This window comes from Amphiura filiformis, chromosome 7 (assembly GCF_039555335.1).
Source record: "Amphiura filiformis chromosome 7, Afil_fr2py, whole genome shotgun sequence".
Taxonomy (NCBI): domain Eukaryota; kingdom Metazoa; phylum Echinodermata; class Ophiuroidea; order Amphilepidida; family Amphiuridae; genus Amphiura; species Amphiura filiformis.
In genome coordinates this window covers 2404335-2418012 of record NC_092634.1, presented here as the reverse complement: position 1 = coordinate 2418012, position 13678 = coordinate 2404335, and the positions used below count along the sequence as shown (strand labels likewise).

The 13678-nt window shown below is 34.4% G+C and overlaps 1 protein-coding gene across 1 annotated transcript in view; it reads left to right on the top strand.

Annotated features, from left to right (window-relative positions):
• LOC140156220 (uncharacterized) overlaps positions 1–12866 on the top strand; it is a 32403-nt gene extending 19537 nt beyond the window's left edge. Inside the window, exon 3 of the mRNA XM_072179221.1 lies at positions 11753–12866. Coding sequence (XP_072035322.1) covers positions 11753–11787 — 35 coding nt within the window. The 3' untranslated portion in view covers positions 11788–12866. The remainder of the gene's footprint in view (positions 1–11752) is intronic.
• The last annotated feature ends 812 nt before the right edge of the window (positions 12867–13678 follow it).

Here is a 13678-nt window from a genome sequence, read left to right as displayed (position 1 = left end):
AATATTTGAAAACAACAACAATTATTAATTGCACTATAAACAAATTATTACTTAATGGCACGCAGTCTGCAGTCTTTTTGATATGTGCAAATCTTATTGAGTATGATAAAAAGAACCCTACTACTGATCAAGAACAAACTGAATTCAAACTAAAAAAATGTACTAATACTAATACTAATACTAATACTAATACTAATACTAATACTAATACTAATGCTAATACTAATACTAATACTAATACTAATACTAATACTAATACTAATGCTAATACTAATACAGAGTGTCCCTGAAAGAACTGTATCGTCGGGAACTGAATGTTTTGGGTATTCTAACGCATAAACCAAACATAACTAAATAACTGATGTGGTTGAGGAATATATCCGCTATCACATACTTTTTAATTTTGACAATTGACCGGCCCGTTTTTTAAATAGAAGAATTTTACGAAACTACCTCATTTTCAGTCCGTTCCACGGAGTCAAATATCTATCAATGACAATCAACGCCTCATGCGCTGATAATGTACAGTGATTAGAACTCCGAATACAGATCATCGATTGATATTTGAATCCATGGAAATGTTTGATAATGAGGGAGTTTCGTAAAATTCTTATATTTCAAGAACGGGTGGTCAATTGTCAAAATTAAAAAAGTGTGTTATAGATGATTTATTTCCCCCACCATACCAGTTATTTAGTTATGTTTAGTTGTGGCGTTAAAATACCCAAGCAATTATGTTTCCGACGATACAGTTTTTTCAGGGACACCCTGTATTATTCCTCGCCTTTGTAAATACGTAGAATCTCAAGGTTTTTCACGCTCCGTATTGCCTCATACAGAAGCCAAATGCATGTCTTATTCTTATATTCTTTTTTCTTTTTTATTCAAAACATAGATATTAATTATACCAATAAATTGATGGATTGTCTGCATTAAGCATAAAATAATTATTTTAACACCTTTTTAACCTACTATCGTATGTCTTTGGCTTTCTCAAATCCATGTATGTAAATATGAAGGCGGACTATCAATGTCCATTAGTTTGTGATGTGATCAAGCAAAATCAGTCGGAAGTCGGAAATATTGACTTTTAGATATAGACAAACAAAGGGAGTATTTCCTTTTGTTTCCTACTGTGTTGGAAACTCTTTAACCGATCACATCTTTTGAACTAGCTGTCCAAATTCAATTCTTAATCTACAAAATGTAGCTTTGCAAATGTTTGTTTACAAGAAACTGAAAATTAAATATGCCCGACTTCAGACTGATTTTGCTTGATCACACCACATTTACTGATTTAAATTCCCCCTATAATTTATTTATCTCAAGGATACTATGGATACCACAACCACAAAGCAATAACATATCATTATTTCACTTTATATGTTTCATTTGTTGAATTTCTTATTCTTTGTGTGCCTTGTGCATAAACGTGCAATATGCTTTGTGTATTTTATTTTGTTTGTTTGATTTGATGCAACTGTGTTATTAGTTACACATGTAATTCGAAACTCTTTCAGCTAGTTGACCCAATCATAAATTTGAGTTTCCAAAATAACACAGGTGATAGCTTAATTTTGATATCTGTACTGACAAGTCATGAAGTGGATCCATAGAAATTTAAATTTTCGCGCGATTCTTCATGTCTCGTCATATTCCATGTGTTCAAAAGCAACTGAATTGGTTGGTGTTTTGTGTTTTGTCCACCCATACTGCAGTTACTGTTCATTTTCCTATACACAATACACAGTGCTCTCACCATTGAGGTGTGACCTCTACAAACAGTGTATGTTGGAGGTATAGGGCATTTTCTAGTTAACGTCACTGTGTGAAAAATAACCGGCCAATATTTATTGTACTCTCTGAAATTCTAGGTTTTGTAACATGTCCTAAATTATTAACTAATTTAGATATTCGGAAATATTCGCACTTTGGTGTTTTAGTAAGTAGGGCACGGCATGGCCTGCAAAATTCCCTGTGTAAATCGAAGGCAACTTTTAGTGACTACCACTCACTTGTAGACCGCTCTCTTCCGAAGGGCATTAAAGCTAAACCACTTGACTGATATTTTTTGTACTTGCTGTCAATCAAGAATAATGTATACATTACATGTAGGCTAAAAACTGAGTATGTGGGGCATCTGCAAATGTTCGTACCTCTCTGATATGTAAATGACAGATAACAGCAAAACCAGCTCCCATATCTGTCCATAACTTCGGTCAGTGCAGCGAGTCAGGGGTTTCAAGTGGGTGATTATTGATTGGCAAGTGCCATATTTGGGCATAAGTGCAGTCCACCATTCAATGTGGAGGATAGACTAGACTTTATCGATTGATTTTGCTGGCATAGTTTCCTGTTAACCATGTTTAAGTACTGCAAAGGTCGAATCATGTTTGCTGTGCAGTATAACAGCACTATTGTATTAGAGATGATAGAATAATGATATACGCAACTCGTACTCACGGCCTATGCCGATTTTCTATTTTAATTTTGAGTATCAATTCGCAAGCGTCGTCGCCGGCCTGGTCTTACTATAATAGTGAAATGGAAAGAGACCATAGGGTTTTCAGGAAGAGACGGTTCCGAAATTTGAAGCAATGGATAATTTGATTTAACTGATAAGTCACATATCTGTACAGCTTACATAATAGAATATTTCCACATTTACACCCGAATAAATTTAAGACTTGTAAATCCACATATCACGGTTGTTTGATGTGATCATTTATTAGTTTTTCAAACAAAACATCATGTACAACCCAATTTTAGGCTTAAACAGCGTAAAGCGGTATCATGCTAATGTTTACAGATGCTTTTGAGTCATTTTCAACTTTAACCCCCCCCTCCCTTACTTACAACATTATTCACTTTCACAGCATTTTTCAAGCTTTTCGGATATAAAATGTATCTATTTACGACAAGATTGGTGGCGCTATTTAGATACTGGAAATTACTCTTTCAGGCTTTTAATACAAATAATTCCTTTTATTTTTTGATGAAATATGTTTATAAAATTTCTTTGTTGCTTATTTCACCTATTTCACCTGTTTAAATGGCAGTATTGATTACCTAACCCTTGCAAATTAAGAAATATGATTTATGATAAATAGCGCCACCTATAGTTTGTATTTACTTAATAATGAAGCCAATTCAATATACATCAAACAACATTAACATGGGCACAAAATGTAAACTTTAAAAAAAAAATGATATAATATAACATTATCAAGTACATTTAGACGCGTGATTTATTGAAAATATATATATATTTTCATGGCATTACTCCGACATTTTTACCTTTAGGATGCTCGATAATTTATTAACATGCACAAAATGGCGTCCTGCATATATTAGTGCTGTCCTCCAAAAAGCGCCGGAGTGTCGCCGGCATGACCATATCAAAATAGTTTGAGAATCTAAATTGCTATTGCTTTACGTTTCCGTACTTGTTTGCATCAAGAGAAAAAATGATTACGACTCATGTTTTTGCTTCAGTCTAACATTGAAACGGTAAATGTATGTAGCAATTTAACACAGATGTTTTGATGATAGGCGTCTATGTAAAATAGAAAACACTAGATGAACAACCCGGGCCACTCACTTTTATTCTGTTCCTCAACATATTGAAATGTCTGAGAACAACTTCTCTTGTCTCAAGAGTATGTAAAGCAAAAAGTTTCAGGTTAACCGCACCATCAACCACACATCACACTTACTGTCTAATCATCATAAAGTGATGATTATTTTATGTACTGATAGTTATTCAAGTTATTTAATAGTATTATCTATCTGTAGTCCGCACTTCCAAAGCTTTCTGTCCTTTTCGTGTCATTTGCTCGCATGTCATGCTGCTCATACTTTTCTTTTTTGCATGCTTGTTTTGTTCTTCCCTGTGGTCTTGCCCAATCTGGGAGTCGGGTTTATTTATAGATCTGCCTTTATTGCCAACATGTGAGCAAATGTTTGTCCCACTTGTAGGCCATGTCTTTGTCTCTGCACTGTTTTTGTATTTCGTTATTACTCTTCAGGATGGCCAAAGTGTTCTCGAGCTTTGGTCTTTTTTTGGTCATCCTTCCATTATGTATTATAATTGTTTCATTGCGTTGTTGATTTGGTAAATAAATAAACTGAAACTGAAACTGAAACATTCTTTTAAACATGTTAAATAATTAATAAATATGCAAATGTAATATGCGCACATGATGGACGGAATACTCTTGATAATATTGATACAATCCTCAACGATTGACAATCATAGCTAAATACACCAATTAATTTGCAGAAAATAGAAAGAAACTGATTGTTAAGAAAAGAAGTTCTCGGTACGCTGTAATGTTGTGTTGTACCTTGATTAATTTAATATGATCGTTTACTTTGATTACATTTAAAACAATTTCATGAGAGATAGGAACTCGCTCCCATGTAATCGCAACAACAAAGTCAGTCAGAACTTGGGAATTCCTAGATAACACAATCTGATTATTGCATTGTATCATACGAATAAATTTGTTACTAAATTATAGAGGAATGAGCTATCGATAGAATGTGGTCTGCCCGGTTTGATATTATTACAATAGTCACAGAAATTTAAGGACCAGGCTTGTTTGTTCGGGTTTTGCAAAAGGAAATTGTCGTACGCCAAAGTGCGCATCTATCTCAAAAAGGGGATATACATTATACTATTCTCCTGTTAACATGTTGAAGTCTGGTTTATGACAACACGTCAGCCATGTAAGGCCTAAAAAATGTTTGATTGGCGTAACCCGACCCTGACTTTTTTGTGCCATTATCAAACGCAATTTAAAGCTTTAAAAGTATAAAAAACAAAACAAAAAAGATCCCGACCTACCTACCCTAAGTTTTTATGTCACGCCAATCAAACAATTTGTTTTAGGCCTAAATGGAAAAGAGAGGGCGAATAACTGTTCCTGATCCTGAAGAAAGTGAGTGAATCGTGAAAGCAGCATCTGTACAAGGATTCTGTACACAAATGATTACGTAAGCCTAAAGGTGGTCATCATGGGACATAAGTCTGGATAATACTTCAGAATTAAGAACAAGATTTTGGTATTTATCATTATTACAGAAATGTTCACATCTTGTTCCATCTAATATGTTTTGTATGTTAAAGGCATTGACCAATCATAGTGTACTTTTTTTTTCCATTAATATTAATACATTGGTATTTAATATACAGATATTGACTGCTTTTAGGGGCATGGTTATAAAGCAGTCAATTTTTGTTTTATATACCGAATGGATGTACATGGATGTTGCGACTGCGCAGTTTGATCGGTACGCACGTGACCGGTTAATAGTGCGTTTCCATGATCTGTTAATAGTTCGTTTTGAGGGGATAGCTTATTCAATGACCGCACTTTCAACCAATCAGATGACAAGAATCTGTATATGAGGTATATATATAATGAATTATTTATCAGTGTGTTTGTGGCCTTAGAAGAGATGATTTTGACCTTGGGTATTTCATACCCGTTACACTGTGCACACAGACAAGTTTGACCACGCTCAGCAATTTCGACCGCGTACATTGTTTTGATTTGAACCAACGTTCATATACTGGTATCAATCTTTGTCAATTTAGAGTGTTTGGTAGCAAATTTGGTATCACAAGATTCTGCACACGACCTTATCAATCAAATTGCCATAACAAGCTCAGGTTTTGGTGTAGGACGGGTACATAACTGCGGACTTTCTTTGTTTGAAGGGTATATTATCATCATTATAAGCGTTCAATATTTGAAAGATTTAGTTCAACTTTTCTTACTTTCTTATTTATGTCAAAAATATCAATTTTAAATAATTTATCATTAAAATTTGTATTATATCACGAACTTAAAAAAAATCAAAATTATTTGATATCAGAAGGACATTCTACTTATTTTTTTGGTGTGTTTGATGTGCTCGCAGGTCCAACAAACAATATTGTACTAACGCTGCTATCCGATCCCTTATGATGTAATTTAGGTCAAATTAAAAACTTTTTTTTTTTTGCTGCTTAGCTTGTGATTTTCCGTTTCCATGTTGTTTTATTCATTTAACCTTATTCCCGTTTGTATTTATTTAACCCCGTTCCCGCCTTCAGGTAAGACATACATAATTGGACCAATAGTCCTCACGGACTCCCTTTGTTATTCTTTTTATATATTATACATTATGCAATCCATTTGAAAATATAATCTATGCGCAATACAAGTTCATAAAGTAGTTTGGACATCCGTCTTACGTTACAAATGGTTATTAATGCATAAACTTTGTAAACAATCAAATCATAACATGTATTTCCCTTACAATGCTATCGCAAACTTCATATATAATAAGTCTGTTGTACGTCATTTCGAGATATTTGAGAGTCCATTTATAAGTGCAGTTCTCCAGTTACTGAGATAACCTCCATCGGTCTTGTAAAGTAATGATTTGTAGCATTGTTTGTCGCTTTCCTTATTAGCTACGCGTTTCTTCAACTTCAATAGTTAAGTTTATAGATAATTTCTTCATGACTAACCAGACTAAGTAGGAATATGATGTAACGAAGCTTCCGGTATTGAATGGAGACTACCATCAACAAAGAATGTTTGATATAAAGATCAAATGATGTACCTGATGAAAATGTTGACTTCCGTCGGTTCGAGTAGAATTTAAGTGACGTCAGCTTGTACAAGATTAACCTTATTACATCAAACATACATACATCATCATTTTATTTTTCTTTCAAATCAACATACAAAATATATATAATAGACACAAAATTTGAATGAGGGGATGCTCAAAAGGCCCAAAGGCCTGAAGCGAGCACCCCCTTACACTGCCCTAAGTTACAACATACTATTACGCAAACTTAACAAATAAAAGAAAGAGGAGAAGAACATGCAAAGAAAGAACCAAGGTAAATATTATAACATATTTTATGCTATAAATGATGTATACAACAATTACAATTCATTTAAAGAGGTAAAATATTTAAATCATTGAATTAAACGGTACTAAGTATTTGTGGTTGGAAGAGGAGGTAAAACCTTATGCATGTTACAAACGAATTGCATGGATTGTTTTTACCTATTCAATGACTATGATTTTTCAAATAAGTTATTATATTAAAGTGTAACTGAAACATAATATTACAGTATTTCCAAATTTACATTTGTGAAAAAAAACACCTGTTAGTAATGGTAATGCTACAATCCTTCAACAAAGCAACACAACCAATTGCCAGCAAATTTAAAATTTTCTTGGAACTGCCTCCATGCGATTCTTGGACACTGCCATAGATCGAAATTACTTATTTGCCGTTCTTTGAAAGGTATTATACTAAAAGGATACAATTGCTTTTTTTTGTCGAACTTATGAAAAGAAGTGACAACAGCAGTAAAACAAGGACATTAGAAATGACTTTAGAAATAAAGCAAACAATATTAACATTAGCTAGTATTATGATGAAAGAGTTTTTAAACTATTTAATCATAAATACTAGCTATGTTAACATTGTTTGCTTTATTTCTAAACCTTCAACACTAACTTCTATTTTTCCTCTCACCTGGTTTTTGCTAGCTCGACTAGCGTCTTTAGCATATGGCGATGCTGTGATACAATCGGGATATTCCTTTCTGATTAAAAACAATTTTTATTTTTTATTATTATGACTTTTACAAATACCATACTCTATAGTCGAGTTCGTATTATGATACTTGTCAGTCACTGTGAGTCAGTCAATTTGCATAGCCAATAATATACTATTACGCCAAAGTGTGAACCTTTCCCAAAATTAATTCGGAATTATTCTGAAGTCTGGATGCATGCCCGTTTCCTGAGGAAAGTGAATGAACGGTGAAAGCAGCCTACTTTTGATAGTTATCATATGCTCAAGGATTTGTACACAAAGAATAAGTTCACGTTGGACAGTGGACTTCAGTGGATAAATTTGAATCTGTATAATACATCAGTCGTCCGGAACACGGAGTGCAACAACACTTTATAATGATCAAGAACCAGAAAAGTAAACATTGTAAATTGTTGTAATTCATTGATTGTATCACTAGGAACCCTCAAAGGAAGTACCCATTTTTGGCGACAAATGGCGAGGCTAGGCGAGAAAGGGCGAGGAAAGACGAGGTAGCCCATTATAAAAGGCGAGGAATGCCGAGGTTGAGATACTTAAATTAAGTGTTACTCAGATCCTGGACAAGTTTGGCGAAGAAAGGCGAGGAATGGCGAGGAAATGCGAGAAAGGGCGTGGAAAGGCGAGGTACATCCAGTACATCCATACCTGCCACAGATATTTTGTTTGGAATATAAGTAGCACCCAATTAACACCCATTGTTATCATGTTGACTCAATTTATAATAGGCTACCTCGCCTTTCCTCGTCATATCTCGCCTCGCCTCGCCATTTATCGCCAAAAATGGGCACTTTCTCGCCTTTGAGGGTTCCTAGTGTATGCAAGAACATTGCCAAATCATAGTTTTCATTCAAGATTGAAATGTTGTTAACTTAAAAAGAAACAGTGTGTTTTGTTGTGCATTCTAAAGTGAAATTGTGTAAAAGATGTTTTAGACTTGGTTTGCGATCCATAACTCGCTGAATTATGTCGGTTCCACACTTAGAATAAATGGACATCAAAGTTTCACATTTAATTCCTGTTTTTATAATACCGGGCTTGGTCCGCTAGTCCTAAGGTCCGCTAGTTCGAGAGCACACTAACCCTAACCATAACCTACCCCTTTTCCTAACACTAACCCTGAAATTAAACCTAGCCCTAACCCTTACCCTAACCCTACCCCTGCTCCTAACCCTAAACCAAAACATAGCCCTAACCCTAACCCCGGACCCCAACTCTAACCTTGAACCTAAATCTAGTCCAAACTCTAACCTTCGCACTAGCGACCCCTTTTTAATTTTTGGATAAGCGGATTTTTATGGTCTAGCGTATCTTATCTTCGGACTAGAGAAGTTTAGGATTAGCAAAAACCTATACAATGTGCATTAGAATACTGCGTAACTAACTCTCTAGTGATGAGTAATTATTGAACTTTCATTATTTAATATTTGAATGCTGCAATTTGAAATTTTACAATATTTTCTGTTCCCCATAGTTTTTTAATCTTACCGCACCAATCCCTCCTGCATACAGTCCTGCATACTTACACTATTAATCTAAGTTTACTCAACCACATTGTTATAAGATAGAAATATATAATAAAAATACATAGAATGAGTTAAATACATAATATTGCGCGTATTAAATAGCCAATTTAGACGGTCACGACCTTTACAATTTATTTCAGGTAATGTCTTAACATTTGAAATCGTATCGAATGAACAGGTCGTTTTGTGGTACATGTAATACACATGTAATTCTCGAATTGCATTGAGGTTAAAGACGAAGATTTTGATGATTTTTTAAAGGTAATTGCACAAGACTAGAGCAGAAAAAATTCCTTTCTTTCCCACATTGTGACTTTGAATCCAACTCAGGAAGTTGGGTACGGTAACGTTCAATGTTATTGTCATACATTTGTTTTGTATGCAGTTGAATAAATTATTTTGGAAGGCTTGTAAGTTGTATCGTACATTATATATACCTATAAAAGCAAAACGATCACTAATCGTGAACAACGGATAACATTGTTGTGCCCGTAACAAAATTAATAATACATAATGCTTAAGCCAAGCAATCCATTAACCGAAAGCTATGTAAAACCATAAAAGATAACAAGGGACATTTGGAGAAGAGTTGTTTAATGTTTTACTGTAAGATGAAGATAAAAGCTATTACACTGATCTATATAATGGCTTTAAAACAACCCTCGTCGTTTCCGTTATGGGGTTAATATAGAACATATCGAGTGTTCAGAACCAGAAAGCCGTAACTCACTATTACCAGCTCTCACAAAATGAGCATAAAATTGGCTCCTTGGTTTGGTCTTCAAACATCAACATTTCCTCCATAATGTGTTTTGTTTTCGATTGAATTTTGTTGTGATTAATGAACTGAATCTTCTGGCGACTTTATGCTCATTTTGTTGGAGCAGGTGATTGTGAGTTGAGGCTTTGTGGCTCTCAACCCTCGATATATACACTGTTAGAAATATTTCCTGAAATGACATACAATTGTCGCTATTCGCCAGTATTTGTCCGCTTTTTTAACAGAATGTTTCTGACTTTGTTTTTTGTTTCTACAGAACGTTTTGGTGTTTTTACATATCGTTCTTGTTTTGTTCACGGGAAGATTTCTGGTTTAAATTAAAAATTGGAAACACCATTTTTTTAAACAGACGTCTTTTTTAAAATTATTTTTTGTTGTTGTTTAACAGAATATTCCTGGGTGTCTTTTTCATTTACATATTTTTGTGTTAGGCCCTATTTTTAAACTTGTTTAAAACTAATTAATGGACAGTTTCTGTATACACCTATCCGACTTCGCCATTACTGCGGTGTCCCCGATGTAAAACTGCGGTGTCCCGAGGTCGGGGGTTCCATCCATTATTTATTGTGTGCTATACAGAATTGTACCCGGAATTGTACACAACAGTGATATTCAATACACAATCATGAGTATTGAATTACGAATTAAATCTCCCGCTCTGGTACATCTGTGTTGCCGTCAATAGAGGGCCAAATACAGTAAACGCTTCTCGGATTGGTGTATAGTTTTATGGTTGATACATACATGTATTTTGTGGAGGCATAAAAAATCATGAAGTTATTGTTATATAATTATAAAAAGGCACACTTAAAAACGGGCGAACATTTTTCACTTTACGCTTTTAATATATAAGTTGTTTTACCAATATAAATACAAGTACACTAATAACTGGATACAATTATCTTGGAATAATACACGTTAGTAATTAATTCTCTATACTCTAGACATATTTTTATCATGTATTTTCAAGATTCTACTATTTCATACTATTTTAAAAGGAACATTACGATTGCAGATTAAAGGAGCCAAGTGGCTGCTGCATAAAGTATGGCTAAACTAAATCATTTGAATGTTTGACGTTTCATGAGTACTCAATAGTGTAGCATCCCGTTGAAGTACCGTTGATTGTTCAGACACTCTCTTTATTATCGTAAAAATGTTTAAATTAAAAATCTACCCTAAATGTAGTTCTTGTTATATTTTGATTTATAACACAAGAATAGCTATTATAATTTCTGTTTTCATTAACACTCTTTTTTAATGGACGGTACGCGTAGGAAGCGAAAGGACGCATATATTAATAATAATTGTAATGGGCTAAAAACAACAGCAACAAAAGCCCTGTAATGTTTCTGTACTAAACTGGCCAAAGGAAGATTACAACGTGGTCAATTTTGTCCCGGTATTTCCACCAATCTCCCCGCCTCTTTTGCTATTGATTCTACATTACGTACTAAATATTAAGAGTTTTCTCATGAAAAAGTTAAAATTAGATAGGGTGAAAGGGTGTTTGATTTGGTTGGAACTATTACATTTCCAAGGGATGACGGAAGTGCAAAAACTCTAATGCAGAGAAGATGAGGCTTTTGTATTGAAACCAAACAGTTTATTTGTTTCGGGTAAAGTGTCCAGGAAATGGTGAAGGGAGAAAGTTCCACAGAAGTGATAATCAGAAGAAATCTACGTGACTAAACAAAAACCTAGCTAGTAAACATGGTAAACCAGAAACTTTTCTGAAAAGGCCAAATGTATAAATAAAATATATAGCTTATTTCTAAATCGAATTTCTTCTGCTTGTTGTACATTATGCAGGTCCGGATTGCCGTGTATGGAAGCTTCTTTGCTGACACACCATCAATGGCTGCTACTAATTCCATCTGCAGCGATTGCACGTAGCATTTGCCATGTTTACATACGGACATCTTCAAGATCTGTCAACTGATGAGCGCTTCATAAACCAATAATAATCATTTTTGTACAGTGGTATAAATGCAAAACACATTATTATTTGTGGCTACTTATTTCTATGATAACTCTTAGAGCTTACAACATAAACTATACGTTAGTTTGTTATAAGATAAGAGTAAAATGCAATACGCATGCGTCAACCTTTGTCATGCTGGTTACGAGAAGTATGATTACGCAAGTCAGTTCCCGGTTTTGGTTTAAATCCCGTTCTTCAAATTGACTGTTGTATGAGTTCGCGTGTGCTTGCTGACGTTGAAGATGTTCAAAGAATTAAAACTATTTTTGTATAAATGAAGAAGTTCTTTAACTAAAATTAAACGTATTTAGAAAGGTTATGTGCCAAATCCGGTTCCGTAAATCGGATGTTATGTGAATTTCATTAATTTCGTGCTAAGTTCTGAGAGTCTATTAAACATAAACATTTGATATGTGAGATAGTCGTGCACCGGGTATTCCGTTGCTTGGACTATTGCAGTTGAAATGCAAACACCTCCTATAGAAGACCTTAATCTCCCACACAGGTGGAGCCACCCCTTCAGGTAGATCATTTGTAATTCACACTCTCTGTGTGGCATAGTCTTCCTGAAAAGGGGTGTACAGATTTCAACTGCAATAGCCCATATTCAGGGTGTGTGCACGGTGTGATTATTGGTAGTTAATAGTAATAAAAAATCAAACTTTTAAAGTCATGTGAGATATATTGGATCGGCTACTATTTTGTCTGTTATATATATATCCTCTATTAAAACCTACATTGCACTAAATCTGTATGTGTACTTGGTAAGAAAGGTGTGATTTATATGACCTTTGGTCAATATTTTATTTTATATTTATACGTCATATCGTGCGTTGTGTTAGTGTAAATACCCCACTTCCATATAACACGGGTAGTCTATTGAGAATCATATTTGTGGTTTGATCAAGCAAAATCAGTCTGAATTCGGTCATTTTCAGTTTGTATTGGATTGTAACAAGCATTTACAAAGCTGCATTTTGCAGAAAACCCCATTGAAATAAAACGATCAGTTCAAAAGATATGTGCAATTAAAGAGTTTCCAAAACACTAGGAAATAAAAGCAAATGTTTTCTTTGTTTGGCTATATCTCAAAATCAATATTTCCGACTTCCGACTGATTTCGCTTGATCATCACATTTAATTTGACTTATATGAATAACGGATGCTACATCAAAGAAGAAGTGAATCTGATTTAGACGACCTTTACAATTTCATTGTAGTCATCATATGATTTTATTGTTGTAGCTGAGATTCTCAGAACAAACGCGCATAATGGGCTATTTCAATTGAAATCCAGGAACCCTCTATGGAATACATGATCTTAATTTTTTACACAGGTAGTGTAGATTTCAAATGGAGTGACCCATTCAGGTAAACCCATTTGAATTTCACACTCCCTGTGCAGAAGTTTAAGGTAATGTCTTCATAATAGATTGGGATAGCCTAATGACGTTTTACTATAACAACGCGTTTGTGTAAATGTTTTTTTTTCTCCAATCGTATACTACAAAAAAGTATGGAAAGTTAAACTAATTTCTATTTTAAAATCATTATACAGAACAAGTGTTTCTATTTCGTTTGGTAAGTAGTTGTTCCTCACCTCACCTAGGTTGTTTCTTCCCCTATTGTATGGAGACCTTTTCAAGAATCTTCTATTTATGTCTACTTGTACACCCTAGCCCAAGTAGTGCCTCTCGGCCCCTATATAAGCTGTTAAGTCATCTCGCCAGGTTCGTCGTCTTTGTCTTCCTCAT